This window comes from Vipera berus (assembly GCF_964194415.1).
Source record: "Vipera berus genome assembly, chromosome: 5".
Lineage (NCBI taxonomy): Eukaryota > Metazoa > Chordata > Lepidosauria > Squamata > Viperidae > Vipera > Vipera berus.
Window position 1 is genome coordinate 87265207 of NC_138207.1, and position 22855 is coordinate 87288061.

General features: G+C 37.8%; 3 protein-coding genes across 14 annotated transcripts in view; 2 read left to right on the forward strand and 1 right to left on the reverse strand.

The window, feature by feature from the left end:
- Positions 1-6962, forward strand: part of RUFY2 (RUN and FYVE domain containing 2) — a gene marked incomplete at its 5' end in the record, with an annotated part of 33457 nt that extends 26495 nt beyond the window's left edge. The window contains 3 exons of one of the 2 annotated variants that reach the window (XR_014026750.1): positions 1534-1582; positions 2184-2261; positions 2667-2721. Coding sequence is in view for 1 of the 2 variants with exons in the window: in XM_081330072.1 (XP_081186198.1) it covers positions 1534-1582; positions 2184-2261; positions 2667-2810 (271 nt within the window). Of the gene's footprint in view, positions 1-1533; positions 1583-2183; positions 2262-2666 lie in introns of both variants that reach the window. The other variant, XM_081330072.1, reaches the window with a different exon arrangement.
- On the reverse strand, positions 674-21337 carry HNRNPH3 (heterogeneous nuclear ribonucleoprotein H3). 11 transcript variants are annotated; one of them, XM_081330078.1, is made up of 10 exons: positions 12863-12981; positions 12241-12379; positions 11525-11709; positions 11088-11174; positions 10713-10828; positions 9179-9314; positions 8992-9072; positions 8822-8911; positions 6969-7016; positions 674-1107 (listed from the first exon to the last, which is right to left on the reverse strand). In XM_081330078.1, exons 1-9 carry the CDS (start codon positions 12975-12977, stop codon positions 7009-7011), a joined length of 957 nt encoding a protein of 318 aa, XP_081186204.1. In that variant the 5' UTR covers positions 12978-12981; the 3' UTR covers positions 674-1107; positions 6969-7008. The 11 variants fall into 11 exon arrangements, with proteins under 11 accessions (XP_081186204.1, XP_081186203.1, XP_081186205.1 ...); XM_081330079.1 differs by lacking the exons at positions 674-1107; positions 6969-7016 and adding exons at positions 8308-8607; positions 21153-21337; XM_081330081.1 differs by lacking the exons at positions 674-1107; positions 6969-7016 and adding exons at positions 8308-8607; positions 20584-20933.
- PBLD (phenazine biosynthesis like protein domain containing) overlaps positions 9208-22855 on the forward strand; it is a 28672-nt gene continuing 15024 nt past the window's right edge. The window contains exon 1 of the mRNA XM_081330093.1: positions 9208-9327. The gene's annotated coding sequence lies outside the window, so the exon portion shown is untranslated. The remainder of the gene's footprint in view (positions 9328-22855) is intronic.

Here is a 22855-nt window from a genome sequence, read left to right on the forward strand (position 1 = left end):
AACAAAAATAGGGTCTAAGAAAAAGTTACTTTGAAAACATTAAACCACCTTTGCTTAGTTTTTTTTCTACTTGCACGGAAACTGGTCTAAGTGGGATTTACTTCTGAACAGTCCCACAATTAAAATTGTGCTCTAAAACAATAAGATACTTTTATTTCACATCTTGATGTTGCTGAGCTGTCATTTTGAATTCTTTAGCTGTCTGAATCCTAAATTACAATTTAAGTATTAAAGTGACCAGAATCTCCAGCAGTTTGTCATCACAAAAATGAACAAGTACTTACTTAAATAACAAAAGGGCTAAAGATATAAATTCATAAAATATAGGAATAACGAATATACAAATTCTGAAAGCAAAGCCAGGTCTCTCATTTCCCTTCAGATCAAACTACCAATGAATTAGAATCATTTAAAGGAATTCTAGGTTTCAGGATACCTTATAAGTGACATTGGATAAAAGCAAAGATTATGTGTGGTAACTGTGTTAGGCGTTATGGTCTCAAGAGAAATACATCGCTTTCAAAATCCAGAATTTCTTTGTAAGATTTCCCATGAAAAGAAAAACAAGTTTCTTCCCTGCCCCCCACCCCCCAAATATTCTGAGCTTTTTTTTATTAAAGAGTTTTACAAAAACAAAATTTTACAATATATCCCCAAATCCCTCCCACCCCAAACCCGCCTACTTCCCCCCCCCACTTCCCAGAGGAAGAGTCAACTTTTTTAGTCGCCATTTTCATATAGCCAGTTTTCTAATTAGGAAATGGTGTTTAACTATTGTCATTTTTCATTTGGATTGTCAGCAGGCAGCATCCAAACTTCATGTCTAAAACAGCAATTGTTGCTCAGTGCTGCTAGCTTCTTGCACTATATTCCCGAGTTGCTAGGAATGACGTTTCCAGTTTGTTAATAGGGACTGTTCTCATCATAGTTTTTTTCTTTGACACCATCCACAGGCTCAGGATCTTTGTCTCTTCAAACATTAGTGTGACACTTCCTCCCAGCAGCATTTCCATTGCCACGAGTATTGTAAACATCCAAGGTTTTAAATGTTGGGGTATATATAACTACCCTTTTATTTTCAATATTTGAAGGCTGCCTCTGATGGACCTGAGAGTTTAATATAAATAGAATCATACAAATAAATTGGAGTCTCACAGTGAAGAAATCTATCCAGAAATAAGGAAGGCCTTCTTAAAGACATGATTGTGGTTAGCTATGAAAATATCTCTTTCTGGACTATTTGAAAGAAACTATTCCAAAGTGTCTTTATCAATACCCGAAAAGGCTCATCTTCTCCTTACAAAGTGCTCAGTTCACACCATTTTAGATTGCAAATTGTGATCAGGGTGGAACTCACAGGGGATGAAACCTCCATAGTAACAAGCAAGTTAGTTAATTCCAGAAATGGCAGGTACACATTGAGTAGGAAAAGGGGCGACCTTCTGCATCTTTTCAGACTGGAATCTCCAAAAGTACTGACTTATGTGCTCCTTATTTATTGCCCATAATTTCTAAATCACGTCTTCTCTTTAGATCAAAGCTTAAAATAGAAGACATAAAAGAAGCAAACAAAACACTTCAGGTTAGTAATATTTGAGGTGGTAACTGGCATCCCAAGTTGGTTCTTTCATTAGTTTTAAGTATTAGTTTTTCAGCCTTAAGCTCACAGCTTCCTTTGTAAATTTGAGCATAAACTGCTATGTCTAGTTACTGTGCATTTGGATTCTATTCCAGGGTGTACAAAACATTTTCAATTTGAGATATGTTGGTCTAATGTTACCAGAAATGTTCCTATGCTGCTCTAGAATCATTGGGAGCTTTACACTGGCGTTTCAGTTATCTGTAGAACAATATTTTAACTTTCAGTTAAGATGGGACCACCCATTTCAAATGTTAAATGTTTTTATATACCTTTATTCAGTTCCTAGCTTTGTTTTTCAATTTTTTAAAATGCCAATTCACTATATTTCAGATGAGGATCAACAAATTCACACATAACTTTGCAGCTCCCTTTCTCTGAACTTAAACTCTTGTTTTAAGAGTACAATTTCTACTGAGATTTATGATCTGTTTAGGAAAGACTGTGAATGTTGCCCTTTGGTAAATCCTAAATGGCATGTAACAAAATGATAATTTTGCATTTGCAGTTGTTCGGTTCAGATAGCATCTTTTCTCCTCACTAGGGCCTGGTCTGGTTGAAGGACAAAGAAGCTACTCACTGCAAATTATGTGAAAAAGAATTTTCTCTTTCCAAGAGGAAGGTGAGTTGCTATTAAAAGTTGTCTTTCATTAATTAAAACTGATAAAAAGCCAGAGCTGTATTGCTCATTATGTGAAGTAAATTTTATCACTTGCTATGAATTAAAAACATATTTTCACTCACTAGATGGGACATTTTCACCAGCCATTTGGCTTTATCAGTTTTCTCTGAAGATATGCTATAGAAATTTTAGGGTAGCTATTTTACCAGCCATAAGCAGCAGTTAATAAATTGAGAGAATTCCTGCAATAATTTTCCAAATAAAGTATCTTCAAGGGGTTGGTACAGTACGTTTATTTTTACCCACAAAAGTAATTATCTAGGTTGGTAGACCTAAGTTATCATTGGTTACTTACTGCTTAGTACACGAATTATATTGGCATTAAAAATTTTTTTTTTGATTTAGCATCATTGTAGAAACTGTGGTGAAATTTTCTGCAATGCCTGCTCTGACAACGAGTTGCCTTTGCCATCTTCACCAAAGCCTGTTCGCGTCTGCGACTCCTGTCACGCGCTACTCATACAAAGGTGTTCTTCCAATATGCCCTGAGTCTTCTGCAGATGTTATAAGACGTTCACTAGAAGGACGAGTGCTGTTGTGTTAGCTGCTTATATATATTACTGCAATTCCCTTAATGTCAAAACAATGGAAACATTTGTCACTGGGTCTTTGTGCCATAGTTCTTGCAATACCAGAATCAGTCTCGTTTTGTACAGTGGCTCTGAGGCAATGACTGAAATGCATCTGCTTTGCAGTTCTGCTTCTGCTGTTTTATGTTGCCAGATGTGCTATTCTAGTATGTGGTACAGAACTGACCTTATAGCGAAAGCTTTATGCTGAGAAGAGGGAAGCCAAGGAACTGAAGCTGGGAGCTGGATAATGTTACATGTCAACTGCACAATTTGTGTAGTTCGGCGTCCTGCCTGACACTTCCACTGAAAAAGCATTGTTGCTTACAGGTGGGCAAAGTTGAATTAGGCAAATTATAAACAAATAATATACTTGTTTTGGGGGGGGAGGGGCAAGAACTGTTAATTTTCTTGGGTGTTTCTACACAATCCTTTCAAGTTGGCCTCTGATTCCAGCCTCTGGGCAAAACAAGTTTGTGCAGGTTTATATTGAATACAGTAGGTGGGAGTTGGGAGGATCTAATTTAGCAAGATGGAAGGGACAGTTTCATGCTTAAGGGTCCATCTAGAATAGACAGCTCAGGGCTGAAAGGTTTCCATTCAAGAGGTTCAGACGAAAAAGGTTAGGGAGAGAAAGATATCTTATAGTGTTCACCCTCTGGAATCAAAATCCATGGTTAACTTCCCCAACTGGTTAACATGCAGCACTTCCATCAGTTGCAAAATAATCCTTTATATATCAAGGAAGGGCAGCAGGCACACCTGAGGGATGTCTCTTTCCTATATACGGTGGTTGTCATAGACAAGTGATGCCACATAAAAAGATTGCCAGAGTAGCAACTTTAGATGAGTTCTCCATATATTGTACAAGATTGGTTGGGGTAGACTTGTGAAAAGAATATCTTAAAAATTGTCTTTAGAGACGAGTCTAGCTGGACTTTTTATATAAATAGAGCTTTTATATGTACGCACAAACTATTTGCACTTCCTTTTAATGTAAACTTAAGTTATTCGAAATGATTTATAAGGAATATAAATTACAAACTAGCAGATTGCCAAATGAATTGTTAAACAGAACAGGCCAGGATAGTGTTGCTTTTATTTGTCCTGTAGGAAAGTAAGATTCCTTATTTAAGTCATTTTTTTGGGGGGGGGGGGGAACCACTGCATCTAATTAACAATTTTACTTGAAAAGTAGAGGATGTAATAAAAAGAAATGGTAGTCTTGTACTGGTGGGTCATCTTTAATAGATGTTGAAAACGGTTTTAAATGTGAAAGCATTACCTATTCAAAAGTTACAATGCATTTTTTTCCCATTGGTTTGATCTAAAACCCAGACACCCCTTTTTGAATCTTCCTCTTTTTGATTCCTCTTCTACAACCGGGTGCCTTCCAGATTTATTTAAAAAGATGGAGTTGCAATACGAGATCAGTACAAGATCTGTGAATGGCAGATATAACTACTGAGATCAATTTGGTGCAGTGATGTGCTGTTCTGTAATTTTAGCGTTCAGTATTTAAGGGATACTAACTAAAACAGATTTGAGATAGTACAAGAAATTACTGGGGAACTCCCTGTCTAACAGCTGTTGGCAGTTGAATCAGCCAACCACATGAATTGGTGAGTTCTCATTTATGAGAGGCTGGATGCTTAGTACTGGTTGAGGAATTCTGGGAGTTGAAGGCCGCACATCCCAGTTGCTGAGGCCAAGAAACTCTACTGGATCATTCAGTGAGCAGGAATGATACAAATTCTTGTATCAAAATGTCAAAGTAAGCCTTAACCGTAAAACCGATTTTCAATTTACAAGCTCATGAGTTATTAAGTAACTTTAACACATGATCGATAAAAGATTCCCTCCCCAAACAAATCCTGTATCAGCTCGGACATGGTTGAATTTTACTGCTTAATCAGCAGGGCTGTGCAGCGGTTCAGATTCAATCCCTAAATTGTGCTTTGGACATGACACCTTTCACTAACAGTTCTTTAAATATAGTTTCTCATGGGTTTGCAAGGAAGCTGCAATTCTGAGAAAAGGCACATATATACTTAATAATTGCAGACAGACTCTGAAATATTTGGGGAACTAAATCCCAAATGAGCAATTTTATTGGCTGTGAAATAAGCCCCCTTCAATTTCAGGTGACAGATTTGGTCCAATCTCAAAACTATCCAGCCTTTAAAGAAACATGAGCTTGGAATCTTCATCAGTTTTCATCTGTCGGGCCCATGACATATAAATTGACATATGCATATTTGGTAATATTTTGGAAGATTTTATTTATTTATTTTAAAAGCACAGCTTCAGAGTTGACTACTATAGATTCTCAATATCTGAAAATCCTTGAATCTGAGAGTCCTTAACAACATCAAGCAATGTGTTCCGTGTCTAGACTTACAAAGGGCAGCAGAATTTCTTACTGGTGTTTAACATTAGCCTTTGGAACAGAGCATTATTTACACAACATTCTCAACTCTCCTTCACAGATAGTTTTAGTTTTAGGCTTCATGCCAAGTCATTAAGGTGTCTGCAAAGGAGGCATAGCAACCTTTTCTTCCCTTAAAGCTGGGGTCTGCAACCTTGCCAACTGTAAGACTTGTGGACTTCAGCTCCTAGAATGCCTCAGCCAGCATTCTGGGAGCTGAAGTCCACAAGTCTTACAGTTGGCAAGGTTGTAGACCCCTGCCTTGAAGAATTACTTGGAGGGTGGCATTCACTCACCATCACACATACTATTGTGCCATACATGATGCTCTGAATTATCATCCTTTCTTGTACTTTACTCCAATTGCATCGTGGAATGCATTATACTGTCAGCTACTAAATGTTTAGAAATCGCAAAAGAAAGTAGTGTTTGGTCACAATTGCTGAAGGAAACACCGGGGAACCATATAATTATATCCAATCATTCTGATATTGTTCCAGGTCAGAAAGCGTGTTTTTGTCTTTTATCATTTTACTTTATTATGTATTTGGTATTTTACATGAAATTTTGGTCAGTGACCACCAATAAAATTTGATTAATTTAAAATACAAGTGTTTGCGGAAAAATGTTCAACTATTTTCAGCTTGCCCTGGTGAAGCTCAAAAAGTCATTCACTTTGTTGTTGTACACTTGGTACACATGTTACTGCTAGTGTAATAGCAATTGATGCACACATATTTCCATTAAATAAAGAGCAAATCTTCCTAGTAAATTTGGGAAATATAAGAGCCATGCTGGTCCCATGTGACCAGAAGATATACAGCACTAATGCTTACAAAAAGTAATCTCATTAAGGGACTGGTAGGTTTTGTTTTGAATTATCTAATGCCACAACATAGGAAATCTTGATGTAGAAAATAACAGTCTTCCATACAGACATTTGACACACTGTGTGGGAAGAGTGCGTTAATCTTAGAATGCACTCTTACTTAGAATGAAGAGTGAAACTGATGCTAGGATGAACTACATTCCACTTGCTTGAGCCAAAGAATTAACATATTGGTTATCAGAGGCTTACATAATGAAGTCCTTGCTTTAATGGCCACGTCACTATGAATCTGTATGATCCTGTTAATATACACTATGATCTGTGCCTTCCTTGTATTAATAAATGCCTTGAACAGTGTCTACTTTGGGGCAGCGTTGAAAAAGTTTGCAGAAAACAACTGGAATGACAGGACAACGGGGATGATCAAGGACTGGGAGGAAGCCTTAGGAGATGTCAAGAGTAGAGCTTTTCAAGTGCCTCATAGAGTGTGACAAGCAGATGACACTTGAGTGTTAGGATTTTTTCTAATACTGAGTGGTTTATTAAGGGAGGCTCCTTGCTCATTGTATTCTAGCAAAGGTGTTTTAACCTTCCTTTTAATCCAACACTATAGAGGAAAAAAGGCATAATTTAGTTTTTATGACAAAACTAGTGACGTTAATATTGTAAGGATGGTTTACTATATAAGGACTGCAGTACTTCCATATAACCTCCCTGAAATTAATATTAATTTTAAAATTAATATTGCTAAACCATCTCCTAGTACATTTCGTGGAAGACACGGTGCATTGAGTGAAGCACACTGAAATCATGGAGCTCACCTTTTGTTTTTTTTCTGTTTCATTTATTCTGTAAAACCGTTTAGGATCCTAAGATTTGCAAACAGGAAAGTGTATCTTCAGAATCAAAAATGGCTAGCTATTATGACACACGCGGCTGCTGTCTGTATAAATTTTACTGAGAATAAAACTTACCTACAAATTAACATGTTTAGCTTTGGAATCACAGTATTGAATATAAATTTGTATCTTTTCTATTTTTCTATGACCCATGAAATTCTCATACTTACCTCTCTGTTGAGCATTAAGCCTTGATGCAGATATGCTCAACCAAAAAGGAGTCTTGCTTATGGATCTAAATTACTTGCATATTTAGTACAAACCTAAAAAAGTGTTTCTCTTATACAGAATTTTGTACAAAATAGAAAAGATAAAGATCTGCATTGTTTGCCCTTCAATTAGATAAATTGACACAACACATGTCCTAGAATCAAATCTATTTTGCTATCTCCCACAAGACATTTATTACATACATAGCATTACTAGCAAAAACAAGCAACAAACTTTCAATTTATCACATTTGACAAATTATTCTGAAGAATCTGGAGGACAAGCAATTAAAACAAAAAAAAACCTCCTTGAATATTAGTACCTTTTCTTCAATACACAGAAAATACTTAAGTGGCTAAACAGTATTTCATCCAAACAATCTTACAATCTTACATTAAAAACGCAAAGCAATCTGTCAAGACTTTTAGGTGGAAGTGTTGTTGATTGCCAAATAGGCCATACAATCCTTACATGGGTATCTTCAGCAACAGAAATGGCATCCTCAAGTCAATTGTTTTATTTTTAAGAACAGTAACAGTTCTCTATCAGTGTTACCATAGCCCATTAATGCAATAGCTTTCTGCTTTTCTCCCATGTCTTTTTCATATGCTATCTATCAATAACTTATCTCAAAGTTTAATTGCCAAGAAAACAAAGTGAAGATTCAAGCTATGTTTTCTATCAATATATTTTAAATATGAAAATTCTGACATACACATAGCTCAGACTACATGTGTAGCAGTTGTGCATTAGGTCATTCCAGAATTTTAACTCATGGCCTTCATATCCCACGCTATTTTCAGACATTCTGCCATTATTTTCATTGAATTAGTTTTCATTGACAAACTATTTATTAACTAACACTTGCTTTCAGTCCAAACTTCAACAAATGTAACATAAACCTGATGGTTATTTCATTTCATAGATGTAGAATCAATAATATAATCTTCCAGTACAACTGCTTTTAATGAACCAAATTTCTTAAAACAAAATCCTAGGATACGCAACTATCTTCAGGAGGAGCTAGTATAAAAACTATCAACATCAGTGGTTTGAATATAAAAAATTTATTTAAAGTCAGAGTATGCAACAAATAAAACCTACAGAAAACAGATTTCCCCATCACAGTCTGATGCTTACCAAATAATGGGAAAACACATTCCTTCAGTCATTATAAAGTTTTCAATACAAAAGAAATTTTAAGTTTTGTAAGAAAGCCTAGTAGACCAAGTACTGTTTCCTTCCAACACGCTTTGGAGACACAATGATACTCTTCAATACATTCCACGCCAGCCACCTCCTCCCATGTTGCCTTGCCCGTAATATCCACCACTATTTCCGCTGCCACGACCTATAAAATAACCGCAACACTTTTATTCCTGTAGTTAATATTGTTTAAACTTTATATCCACCTATATGAATGAAAGAAGTCTTACCACCCTTACGATGCCACTCATGCCTTCCGAGCATGGAAGCTACACTGCATTCTTAGTTCTTCATGCAATGCCAAGTACTGGTAGAGATTAAAACCAATGCCTTAATATTAAAACAAAACAAAACCTTACCATAGCCACCCAATCCATCAGGAGTACCATATCCTCCAGTGTAACTGCTGCCCATGCCCATTCTTCCAACGGAACCATAACCACCTTGCTCTGGAAAAGAGCAGTGACCATTAGTCTCTAAAAATCCTATACAGACTGAAATAGAATTAAAAATCTGAAATTAAACCTACCCATGGCGTCTCTGCCATAGCCACCCATTCCAGAACCACCTCCAGCAGTTGAATTCAGGAATAGCTCAATGTATCGATGCTCTTTAAAAGAATAAAAAGCTTACTCCCATAAATGCAAGTGTTACAATTATCTGTACAAAATCAAATGAAAATGTACAAAACTTCAGACATATTCACTCTAACTTACGCATGTGGTTTTTATCTTTAGACATGGCAGCCACTGCATCTTCATGTGTCACAAATTCCACATCAGCCTCTCCAGTTGCTCTTCCATCTGCTCCAATGTCAATATGAACCCTTATAGGAGTCAGTGGTGAGAAAAACTAAAAGAAAGCAGTAAGTTAAAGCTCCTCAAATTTAATCCATTATTTTCAAGTCTGTCATGTCCGAGCTCCACATATTTGTATAAAATAAATCACACATCATGCATATGCATTTTACAGTACAAATTTGATTTTGCGGATCCATTAGTTACTCTCATGAAATCCCTTAGAGCTGGATAGTCAATAAATTAAAACAAACTGACTAGGAAAGTATTTATTAGTACATGATAGTTTAATAATGCATATAATTTTTTAATATGCAACTGCATATGCAATTATTTCCTTAGTTGCTTTGTGTACAGAAAAATGAAAAAAAAAATGCTACTGCTTTGGGTCATATATCTATAAACCGTACACTGGAATGATGTTGAAATATCAAGCAGAAGTAACTGAGCTGATACAGATGAAGTATTTGGAGCACAAATTCTTATGACAAGCCAATGTTAGGTTTCTGCTTTGCTGTTTCTTCTATTAACATTATAGGCCCAGAATAGCTCAATTATACTTCTGATAATTACATTTGGTTAGTTACAATGCCAATATTTACATTTTTGCATTAACCTGCAGTTATTTTCAAATCAAAATATTCATCTTTTCAGCAGCTTGCAATTAGCAGGTCCCCTCCCATTCTTCTGATTTATCTATTATACTGTTGCTAGTATTTAACATCATTCCCACTAAGCCACTAAATACTGATTTATATTACGCCCGTCCCCTTTAGAAGCTTGCCTTCTTTTGAAGATTTCCAGCTCCATTAGCAAGAAAAACACAAATTCATCAGCATAGAAAAATCAAGCAACCTAGAGATCTTTGATACATTTGTATATTACGTTTGACTGAGAAATGATGACACTAACATCAGGTTTTTAACTAATAGATATAGATTGCATGGCTGGCTAAAAGAAATTGAATAATGACAGCAATTATAAGAAGTTACATTTGCTATTAGAAATCCTCTAATTTTGACTAATTTATATGCATACCATTTTAACTGTAGTAACAGCTGTTTAAAATTATGATTATCAGATTTATTAACCTTTCTGAATACTTTGTCAGAGAAGAAAGATGGGGATATAAATCAAATACTGGGGTTTTTCTTTTGCATTTTTTCCTCCTGTTTAATTATATAAAATCTCCCCACCCCGAGGGGAACGTGCACTTCAATTACTTTCAAATACCACAAGTCTTTCAATTACTAAAAACAACACAGTTTAATAACCTTAATTTATGTGCTTTTTAAATTCTCCGAGGAAAGGAAAAAAAGGAAGATTACTCTGGAACTTCCTGATACTTTAAAACAGCTGCATCTGATTCCAGATGTGACTTTTCATCTCTTGGAAATCCCCCCCACCAACATGCTTGTTTGTTTCAGCTATAAATATTTTCCACAATACTCACATTAGCAATATCATTTTCAGTGGCTCGAAAGGGCAAACCTCTCATGTGAACAAAATGACCACCCTGGAAACCTGAACTTGCATCTCCTGCTCCGCCATAGCCATGGCCTCCCATTCCTAAAAGCAAAACAGGTCCATGAGGGTGCAGTTGACTCTTGACTGGGGATCTATGCTGCCTCCTCTAAAAAAGTAAACTACAATTGCAGTACCATAAGCGAACTGATCAGTTCCTGTACTAATGACAGAACTAGAGACGGTACATATCGTTTCTTGTACCCAACTTTCATAAACAAGATACTGAGAATGTCAAAGCAATATCTATCTCTAGCTGAGTCGTCAATAGACAGCTGAACAACACGGTAATATTTTTTCTTACCTCTCCCATCTCTCATTCTGTCATCATAGCCATCATTTCCATAGGCATAATTGTTATAGCCACCATACTCATCAAAGCCACCATATCCTGTGAGATTTAAGAGGGGGACAGACTGTGAAGAGTCTTTAAATACCAAAAAGGATGTTAACTTAGTGCACAGAACCAAACTGATTTGAAATGAAATACTGCACAAACACTTCTATGCAGACTAACAGGCTCAAAAGCATGCAAACCGAAGTTCATTCATATTTAAAATCTCATTTCAGGTGCCTCTCCATACCTTTTCAATCTCAAGTCATATGGCTGGTATAAAGAAAGTGAAAGATAGCCAGGTTTCAGACTTGGTACGTATTATAATTACTGTCATTTCTGTATTTCTTGACAAAATGTCAGGAACGTGAAAATGACAAGAGCCTGTGGTCATTAGATACACATACCACCGTCATATCCACCATCTCCTTGATGGATTCTGTCATACATACTTCCACGCCCAGCTCCATAATAACCCCCTCTTCCTCCCATTGGTCTATCATATGGTCCGGGTCGCTGTCCCATCATTCTTCGGGGTGGATCATAGAATCCTCGGATTTCACTCCTACTACTTTTGAAGATCTCAATATATCTGAGTAAAAAAAGATTTACAATGTACAAATGTAAGAATACAGATATATACAATTTGGAAAAATACAATAACTGCATATATTTTTTAAAACTTTTAAATCTAGGTAATAGCATTGAAGACAAGTGAACACTTTTTTTCCCCAGTGTCACTTTTAGAATTTAGGTTATTAAATGCAAAAACAAGCAGTTCTGTGATTTACTTTACTGACTAAAAATTCTAACTGCAAATTAAGTATAGCAAATCTCTGAACCACACTCCCCCCTGCCCCAGTAAAAAGTTCTTTGAAAAAAAAATCTGGCTATTATAGAACACCCTCCACACACACAACACCCCCCCCCGAAAAAAAAGACAACCAGCCCAATTTTAGCAAGCTACGTAGTATTACCAATCCCCCTCCCACCACATCTATTTTACTCCCAGGGTGTTTTTATTAAAAAATAGCCAGTTGATTTATGTACCCCAGCCCCCCAAAAGCAATTCTGACCCCCAACCCCCCCAAAAGATTTACCATCCCAAACTCTCCATCCCCACCTGTGCCCTATTCTTTCCTTGTGTTTCCCCAGAGCTTTTTCTGCTATCTCCTTTGAAGCAAACTGCACGAAGGCCTCCCCTGTGCTTCTCCCCTGGTAGTCCAGCGTCAATGTTATCCCATTTGGCACGATTTCCAACCCTTTAACCCAAGGACAAATAACCCCATCAAGGGGAAGAGTGTTAAAGTCTGAAACATTCCCATCTGTAGAAAATACTTAAAGCAGATCTACACAAATGCAAGAAAATAGCTTAGCTTTCCCCCACAACCCAAATACACAGGCTAAAGAGTTTTCATTTAGACATTGTATTACTGTCTCTTTGTTCAGGTTACACAGCAACAGCTACATCACAAAGAACCCACTACCTATACTGCATGATGTCATAACTACATACTCCAAATTCTGACTCCTAATAGGCTATCTAAATGTGTAAATTTTTATCCTGCCAATGCAAACTCTTTGCTTTTAGTAGAGTTTTTAACAAAGAATACCAACATTAGTAAGCTAAATTTTAAGGACTGATTCCCCCTCCCCCGATACTAATAAAATTTTAAGCTGTTTCAAATATCAATCTTGCAGACATAGAAACACTGAAAGTCACTTGACATTAACACTAGAGCTACCTTGAAAGAACTGAACGATCTCCTCCTTGCTGCAGCCAAATGGCAGACCACGCAATCGTACTGTTCCATCACTAGATGAATCATTTGGACCATTATGTTTCCCAGCCCAGTCCATTTTGCTGTTTAAAATCAAACACCATAAAAAACATAAACAGCAAATTTAGCATTTGAGAATGACGATTCACCCCCAACCCCTTCCTAAGCAGGACTGTATACATTAGAAACATCTTGAACTTTTTTTTAAAAAAAAATATGCAACAACTGCTCAGACGCTGCTTAAGAGTATAATGCTGTGATAAATTTACAACCGCCATTGTCTTGAACTCCTACAGAACTAGCATGACCTGCTCATGCAACCTGCCACATAGCTATTCTCAAGACCTCGACTGATAGGCATCTCTATCTATGGAGACAAATGCTACTACTGCATTACATAGTAGTTCCGCCCTCTCACATTTGCCCAGCCATTTCAATACACATATTCAATCACTGCCCTGGGCACTATTTTTAAATTCATACTACTGCAGGCCAGTGAAGTCACAGCAAATTGTTTCCTAAAAATACGCATGAAATAAATGCATGCTTCTCGACCTGCATGCAAATCTCATGGGTGTTCATTCCAATGCCAGCTACTAGAGCCAAGGCAGCAGTCCAACAGGGCTCAGGACTAGAATCCTCACAATTAAATAAATGGAAAGACAGTCAAACAACTAATTCTGGGGGCAGAGGTTGACAGGTAGAAGATAACATTAAGCTAACAGGGGAAGGGAAATGAATCTAGGTGTGTGCACAAGAGGCTGCAATTACCCCAGCAACATAAAACACCAGTAAAACAGAAAAGCAAGCTTCATGTTTTTTTTTTGGTTTTTTAAAAAATTCGTTCAAATTGTAAGGTGCAATGCAAAGCAATTCTCAGAGGTCTGTATGGGAGCACATCTATGCAGTGTACATATAATGTAAAAACTGTACAAGTTGAGAGACACGGGAGGTACATTTAATGATATAATGGCTAGCAAATTCAAAGTACAATTCACATATCTGCAGGCATTTCCTCCACTACAGTTAGACTAGCATCCTTCCACTTTAATCTTCCCCAAAGTAAGAATCCCTCTAAATATTTTGGACTGTATTTCCCAGAATAAAGTATCTACAAATACTGTCTTTACAATTCAATGAAGTGTTGGTTGGTGGGGTAGAACAATTTACTTTGAGTTGAAGCTCCCCCCCCCCAACAACTACAGGAAAGAGTAGGTTTTTCTAATATTAAATAAAAATTATAATGGAAAAAATATTCTGCTCAGAAGAGTTTATGCTTTAGATCTCAGCTTGTAATTGAGTCCTACCTTTCCCCGTTACAAGGTGGGCTAGAGATATCAGAAAGAAAATGGTAATCTCGGCACACACATTTGGGGAAGGGGATTTCACAAAATGAGAAAAACTGGATTTGGTACACATACTAAAAATTCCTAAGATTGCCACTGAAGTGAATTTTCTTGTGGAAAACGTATCTCACTGTAATACACAGCATAAGATATGACAATAAGAAGCAAAAGGTAGCAGTACAAGTTCATAATACTCTCGCTACCTAAGGCTAAATTAAAGCAGATTTTGCAGAGCCTACTTAAGCCTGATTCTTTGGGATAATAAATACTACTACTACTACTACTAATAATAATAGAAGAGTTGGAAGAGACTTTGGAGGTCTTGTAGTCCAACCCACTGCTCAGGCAGGAAACCCTGTAACATTCCAGACAAATGGTTGTCCAGTCTCTTCTTAGAAACTTCCAGTGTTGGAGTTCACAACTTCTGGAGGCATTTACCTCCAGAATAATTTATATTACTCATCATGTTAATCCCTCAGGTTCTTGGAGAAGGGGAAATTTTGACCAGTATGTTAAAGTAAAGCTCTATGTCCTCTTTGCATCTACCAAGTTCCATAGCACATCTAAATATATTTATATTTCTTTAAAATATCCATCCATCCAAACACACTGCCAAGTAAAATGCTAGACTTGGTTTTACTTTGAGGTTAATGATAAAGCTTAAGTGGAATGCCAATCTCACAAGCTTATATTTTGAAACTAAAGTCTCCATAACTGGCCATACCTCTAAAGCCATCATACTAAAATAATGCAAGTGTCATATTATCAGATATTTTCCAGATTATAAAGGCTGGAGATTGTTTAGCTTTAGATAACACGGGAAATGTTCTGATTTCAACCCAAATTTCCTAAAAGATTTTAAACTTTGTTGGAATAGGAATGGAGAAAATTTTGTAGATTTTTCTGACTGGAGTTGTTTGTTCCCATTTTATAGATGGAACAGTGTTTAATTAGTATCAAAAGATATCGACCTTATCCGTATCAGTTTTACGGTTCTCTAGTGCAATGGTTTATGGACAAATTACATGACACTGCTATTTTCATTTCTACTACTGAGGAAGTTCACAATGAAAGTTACTTTTTACCAGGGACTTCACTACAAATACCTCTTTAAGATTCCCTACAATGGTCTTTCACCTTTATTCCAAACAGCTCCTATTTTACATGTTTAATTTCTCCTCAAATGCCCAAAGGAGAGGTGGCAGCAAGCTAAAAAAATTCTAATTTTACATGTCATAGCACATTATCTTGAGAAAAAAAACTGAATAAAGCACAGCCACAGCTAGTTAAAAAGTTACCAAATCCTGGTTTATAAACCCATTACCTGGTTTAGAGACCTTTTTCACCAAAGCTCTGTGGATTAACAAGTCTCTCCCAGCAACCCATACATCCTAAGTCAACTGCACCATTTTTTTGTCCACAATATCTTTAAGTTCAACTAAAATTGTGTCATAAAGCGTTGAAAGTTTCCGTTTGTTCAACAAGAACAGAAGCTTCCCCATCAGAGCAAAATGCATTCTAAACATATCCCTAAAGAAGTTGATAAGCTGAACCAATTACAACAGCCAGGGATGGTCAAAGAAACAGAGCAGCAAATGGCACTGGGAATGCCAGAAGAAAATTGTGGATCTCCATCTGGTCTTCTGAAAGCATAGTCATTATGTGAAAATGCATATTATGATGCATGTAGTTATTCCAGAGGCTGCAGTCTCATTTTCTCTTCCTGAAAGTGAACATCTTCAAGTCTTTCTCAACAAAACAAAGGTCACATTTCAACACATATGCAGAGTGATTCTTAGGCTGGGCTTTTTTCCAAGCAGATTACACATTCAAAAATAAATTCAAATCTCAGCTGAATCAACATATTTTCCCCAGGTTCTTTTCCTAGAAGGCAAAGATATTTTCACCACAAGTGACTTCCTCTTCCTTATACCCATCTCCCATTTCCATTACAATACAAAGCTTGGAAAGAATAGCGAGAATAGTTTTAAATCTTGGTAGAGCTATGGCTTGATATCATTTCACAATCAACAATAGCGAGAATAGTTTTAAATCTTGGTAGAGCTATGGCTTGATATTATGTCACAATCAACAATAGCAAGAGTAGTTTTAAATTTTGGTAGAGCTATGGCTTGATATCATGTCACAATCAACATCGTTCCACTTGACAAATGTAGGAGATAACAGAACATTCCTTATTTTCCTATTGTTTATCATTAGCAGAACCTTTCTGCAAATGCAGGTTGAACACATTATTACCGATTCTTAAGAGACCTTCGTTGGAGCATACAGCTTAATAGACCCTTGGGGTAAGGCAATGTATCTGTATTCAGACCAGCTTTGTAGATTTACAATATAGTTTCTTAGTTAATAAAAACATGTCCATTGTTTATCAGAATAAGGAATCTAGATTCTTTTTACATGACCCATAGATGTACACTTTCTTTTAAAAGGCTGTAATAAGTAAATGAAAAATATTTAAATGCACTTGAAAAAAATCATTGAACTGTGTGGCAAAAAAGTAATTATAAATGGAATTTAACACACATACTTCTTGGAAAGAATTGCAACCCAAAAAAAATCTATTTCAGATCACCCAAATTAAACTGCTCTATTCCACCAACCAATAAAGAAAATCTGAAGTCTCTATCAAGTTTCATTCTGGAGGGTAGCAGAACACTTTACTCCAGTCCTGGGGATGGGATAATCCTATTTGTCTTCACTGTGTTTTTTCTAGTTCTTTTCAATAAAAACATGTTATAAAAATGATTAATATACAGTACACACACTCTCATACTCCAATTAAGACATTTCTCATAATTAATATAGAATTGCAGCATCAAAGAAAGTCACTCCCTCTTTCCTGCTGTATAGGTTTAATCTGTTTGGGGCTAACATCTTTATTGTATTTAATTAGCAATATACATTTAGAACATGTTCAAAATCCCAATTGTTTTATAAAATTGATTAGCAATATAATGAACAAAACAGAAATCAAAATGGCTAGCAAGACATGCTATTTAACAAATCTGAACTTGATTTTGCTTTTACTATCTCCACAACACACACATGAATTTTAGGCACACTAAAATAAATACAGTTACAATTTCCAGTTCATTCATCTTTTTTCTTAATATAAAAAATGAGAATAAGAACGTAAAAGAGTTATTTTCTATTTATGTGGAGCAAACAGTTGTTTTCCTGTTGAAGACTGCAATTCCTCTGGAACAATCTGTTGGGAACAGCATAGATGGGAGGCAGAACAATCTGTTGGGAACCAGCCAATGGTGGAGGCCAGAGTAAAAAAAGGGAAAAAAAAAACGAAAAAAACAAAAAAAAACAAAAACCAAACAAGCAAACAAAAATCCCAGACACCCATCTCAAAAGTGCTTTTTCAAAAGGCAACTGGACTGTTTTTTCCTTGAGGAGGAAGAACAAAACGTTTCGTTTCTCATCCAAGAAACTTCATCAGTTGTGATAGCCAGACATCCGCAGATGTTCAGTTCACAACATCAGTTATAATGTTCCACAGACATCTAAATATCCATCCTGATCCCCCTCTTTTCTTTCCTAAGCCACAAAGTCATTGAAGATTCTGTATATCAGAGATCTTCCAACTTGGCCCTTTTGACTTGTGGACTTCATCTCCCAGAATTCCTCAGCCAGTGTGCCTGGCTGAGGAATTCTGGGAGTTGAAGTCCACAAGTCATAAAAGGACCAGGTTTGAAGACCCCTGCTGTATATAAACTTGCTCAAGAGTTGAACTTAGCCTTTTTCAGCTACTAATGAATTAGTCTCAACTAAATAACACATACAGCTGTAGTCAAAACCACATTTACACTAAATCTGTGTTCACTTATCCGGAAGTAAGCAACACAGAACTCAATGGATATCACTTCTTTACTGTATTTACTGTATATCCTTTACTGTATTTACTCTATATCACTTCTTTACTGTATTCTTTACTGTATTTTTCCTGTAATTATTTAATTCATCTTTGATCACTACAGATGTTTAGATATTTAAACAGTATAATTATTTTTACTTACCAAATGCCACCATTTTGCTCTCCTGTTTTATATATAATTCAGTAAGATCCCATATATATTTACCCAAAAAGAATTTTCAGTCTATTCAATGAAGTTTATTCCCATGTTTAATATTGTTTCAAACATCGAGAATGTATAGGTAGTCCTCAACTTACAATAGGTCATTTAACAACTGTTCAGAATTATAACAGCTTTGGAAAATGTGATTTATGGCCTGTAAAGCAGTTCTGGCAGTCATAGAATCCCATCAGAGTCAAATGACCACATTTCAGGTACTTGGCAACTGCCTCACATTTAAGACTGGTTGCAATATCCTGTGGTCACATGACTGGAACTTCTGAAACTGAACTTTTTTGTTCAGTTTCCAACATTTTCTGAGGTTTCCTGAAAAAAAAAGGTCCATTCAGGAGAATGGATTTGGGCTTATGACTGTGTGATTTGCTTGACGTTATAAAAAAAAGGTTTAAAAAAAACACATCTGGTCTAGTCACATAGGTGCCTCAAATTATAACCAAAATTTTGGTTCCAATTGCATTTGTAAGCTAAAGACTACCTGTAAAGACTTCTTGTACTTATTAAAAAAACAATTGCTTTTCTGTACTGTCAAACTTATATCTAAAGTACTACTTAAGATTAAATTCTTGATACGTTGATCAGTATTTTGAACTTCAGATTAAAACATATAAAGCACTGTAGAACCATAGATACAATAAGAAATTATTTATGAAGGTAAATTAAACTTTTCCATACATGTATGCAGAAAAGCTGTCTCAGTTTTAAAGGCACTTGGTGTGCCTTTTACTGAAATGACATTGTGTAATCAATGCAGACAATATCACTTTCAAAAATATAATTACTATTTAACAGACTGCCTTAAAACTATCCTAGTAAAGGCACAATTATAGTTAGATCAACTATTAAGTTATTATTTTAAATAATAAATTATTTAAATTGGAAATTAGATTAGTTTCACCCCTCTTGATACTCTGGAAGTCCCTCAAGACCTAGTTTTGTCATGAGGCTGGAGATATATTTAGATGGCTCCGCTACTGAGGTGGATCTACACATTCTCTTTCTGCCTTGGATTGTATAATTATAATTTTAGTTAATTTTTAACATTGACTTTTTAAATGTTTGTTGTCGTATATTTGTTGTTCCTTATTTAATTATTGTACAAATCTTAATATGGTAAATTGCCTATAGAGCCAGGCAGCATATATTTTTGGTAAATATCCCTACAAGGCTATGGACAGAGTAGTCCTGCTTAAGCATTACGTTTTTGTGTTCAGTACAATGTACAAGTATTTTTTACCTGAGCTGGGTTCCAGCTTGTATCTACTGAACACAAAGATCTCTGCTAAAAACAACCACACTTTGAACTGAGGCCTTAAATCAGGGGTCTTCCAACTTGGCCCTTTTAGGACTTGTGGACTTCAACTCCCAGAATTCCTCAACCAGGCACGCTGGCTGAGGAATTCTGGGAGTTGAAGTCCACAAGTCCTAAAAGGGCCACATTGGAAGACCCCCTGCCCTAAATCAAGAAAGTGTATCTTCACTTACAGCACCAATGTGATTCAAAGGAGAGACAATTCATGTTCCTGCTCCTGAGTTGCTGGAACAAAGTTCCAGCTAAGTTATCTTTAGTCCTGCCATTTCTGAAATCCATTGAAAATTCAACCAAAGCAGCCATCTACGCCATGGGTCTTCAAACTCGGCCCTTTTATGACTCATGGACTTCAACTCCCAGAATTTCTCAGCCAGGCATGCTGGCTGAGGAATTCTGGGAGTTGAAGTCCATGAGTCATAAAAGGGCCGAGTTTGAAGACCCCTGATCTAGGCAATAGTGGTAGCGGTTACATTAGTTACTATTCTTTTCCTTATTCCTGGTCTCAAAAAGTGGATCGAGCACAGCAATGACCTCCTTGAGTGGCTATTTACAATCAACAGTAGGGCCTTATATTTGATTAACAAGACACAAAGCAGGTCGCACATTTGTGTGGTCAGCACACAAATGCCACACGGCACAATGACCTTGCCCTTTTGAATCTTAACCTCAACTGCTGCAATGCCCGAATCGCTGCCATTAGTTCCAATGAGGCTTCATCGAAACGTTTCACATTTTTATACTCCGCGCTACGGTTTTCTGACCAAGCCCTGCCACCGACGGCATGTTTCCATTTCGTCAGTTCCAACTGACTCCAAGGCACCTGACTTCCGAAGGGCTGACCGTGGGCTGCGATGCTTCGGGTTGTCAAGAGAAACCACCTTCCAAACAACGCTTCCAACTTGCCTTGAACCTTCCGCTACACGCTGACCACAGCGCGCAGGCGCACCAGCCCTCCGGGAGGAGTGGCACCGGAGAGGCGGTCCTCGGCGGAGGCGGGTTATCAATGGCGGAGGCGCACGCTTCTTTTGTCGCGCTCCGGAACCCGCTTCGCCGTCTTCGTCTTTCCTCCGCTCGGGCTTGCCCTACCGAGAGCCGCCCTCGTCCCTTCAAGTAGCGGCGGCCGCAGCCAGCGAGAAGCACCGCGATACCGTTAGCGGGCCGAGGAAGCCCTTCGCACAGCTCCGACGCGTCGCGGCCGCCCTCACCACCCCCCCCCCCGCTGTGGCCGTCACGTTAAAAATGGCGGCCGAGAGGAAAAAAACCCTGTCGAACTTTCCCGCGCGCGTGCGCACGGCGCCGTTTAACCCTTTCTTTCTCCTCTCCCCCTCCCTCTTTCTCCCCCCCCCGCCCCACCTGCCCAAGGAGTTCACCCGTTTCTCAGGAGCGAGAAGGCGGGTCCGCCCACCTCGGCTCTCCCTTTTCCCCCGGCATATCGGGACATGTTTCCCGGCCGCTTCCCGCCACCCACTCACCGGCAACACCTCACCCACTTCCCCAGGCGATCGGCCCAAACGGCTGCGCGGAACTCCCCACAAAGAACAAGGAAGCGTTTAACCGACGGCCGACTAACAAGCTACGCAGCTGAGGCAGACGGGATGGCGTCGTAGGCGCGCGCGTATCGCGAGGATTCCCGTCGCCTAGCGGCGGGAGTGGCGCATGCGCTGAGGGATGACTGGCAAATGAGGGGACGCTCCGCGCGGGGGAGGAATCCGTCGAAGAGGAAGGTGGGGGGGGAGGGGTACGCATGCGCAACATACCTAACGCGGTGGTCTGAGGTATCCGAGAGCGTGGGGCGGTTTTCCGTTGGTTGCCCGCCTCCGCAGAACGTTGGAAATATGAATACAGTCCCGCTCGTTAAGATGCTTGTCTCGGTGTCCGAGCAAACGTTCCGTTCTCTTGGAAAGCGCCTTAAAAAGCAAACGTTCCGTTAGCGCGTTGAACGGTGTTTCTCTAAGCCGGCAACTTTTATGATGCGTAGACTTCAACTCCCAGAATTCTCGAGCCACCCATGCTAGCTGGGGAGTTCTGGGAGTTGAAGTCCATACTTCTTAAAGCAGGGGTCTTCAAACTTGGCCTTTTTATGACTTGTGGACTTCAACTCCCAGAATTCCTCAGCCAGCTTTGCTGGCTTTGCTGGCTGAGGAATTCTGGGAGTTGAAGTCCACAAGTCATAAAAGGGCCAAGTTTGAAGACCCCTGTCTTAAAGGTACGGCGGTTGAGAAATACTGCCAGCTTCCAATCTTTTTGTTGTTGTTGTTGCCACCGTGTTGCCAGCGTGTAAGGCACAGCTATTTAGATTTTATTTTTGCATTGTTTTCAGTGAATCCTTCCAACAGAGATGATTGCGAGTCTGTTTTGATAATCCTGAACAACGGATGTGCCAGTTTTCTGAAAAAAGTAATTCTACTCAAATTCTTTTATTTTTCAAGACCCAGATTAAGTTCCCTTTGTTTGCTGTTATTTAGGCCAGGGGTCCCCAACCTTGGCAACTTGGTAAGACTTGTGGACTTCAACTCCCAGAGTTGCCAAGATTGGGGACCCCTGATTTAGGAAAAGGGTGGGCAGGGTAAAGGCCATAGAATATAGCTCATCTAGTGTTCTTGTGGAGTACTTTAATACTCAGATTCTCACATCAATAACTAATTTTCCTATTTGTCAATATCCATATAAAAGTAACTTACTAATTGCAGATTCTTTTCCTCCTTTATACAGAGTCACAAAACAATATCCCAGATTTGCTTTGTTTTGTTGGTTTCAGTATGTTTTATGTTTAATCTTTATCTTTGTAATAATTGCTTGGTTTTAATTTTGTTACAGTTTGATCTTCTGAGAAGTTATATATTTTGATGTTTACAGTTTTTAAACTTTAAAAAGACAACAAAATGATACAATCAGCTGTATGAAAGGGTTCATAAAATATATCAGACAAGTTTACAATTCTATTTGTCTATGTGTCGTTTATCAATCATCAGATGGTATAATGTATATATTCAAAAGCCACATCATTTTATTATGTCTTTTTCTTTCAGTAACTAGACTGGGTGTGCAAATCACTTTTACATGCAATATTCCAAAGTATAATTAGTCCTTGACATACAACCATAACGGAGCCCAGCCATTAGGATTGTAAGGCCTAATGGTCATACAATTGACCCAATTTTATGACCATTCTTGC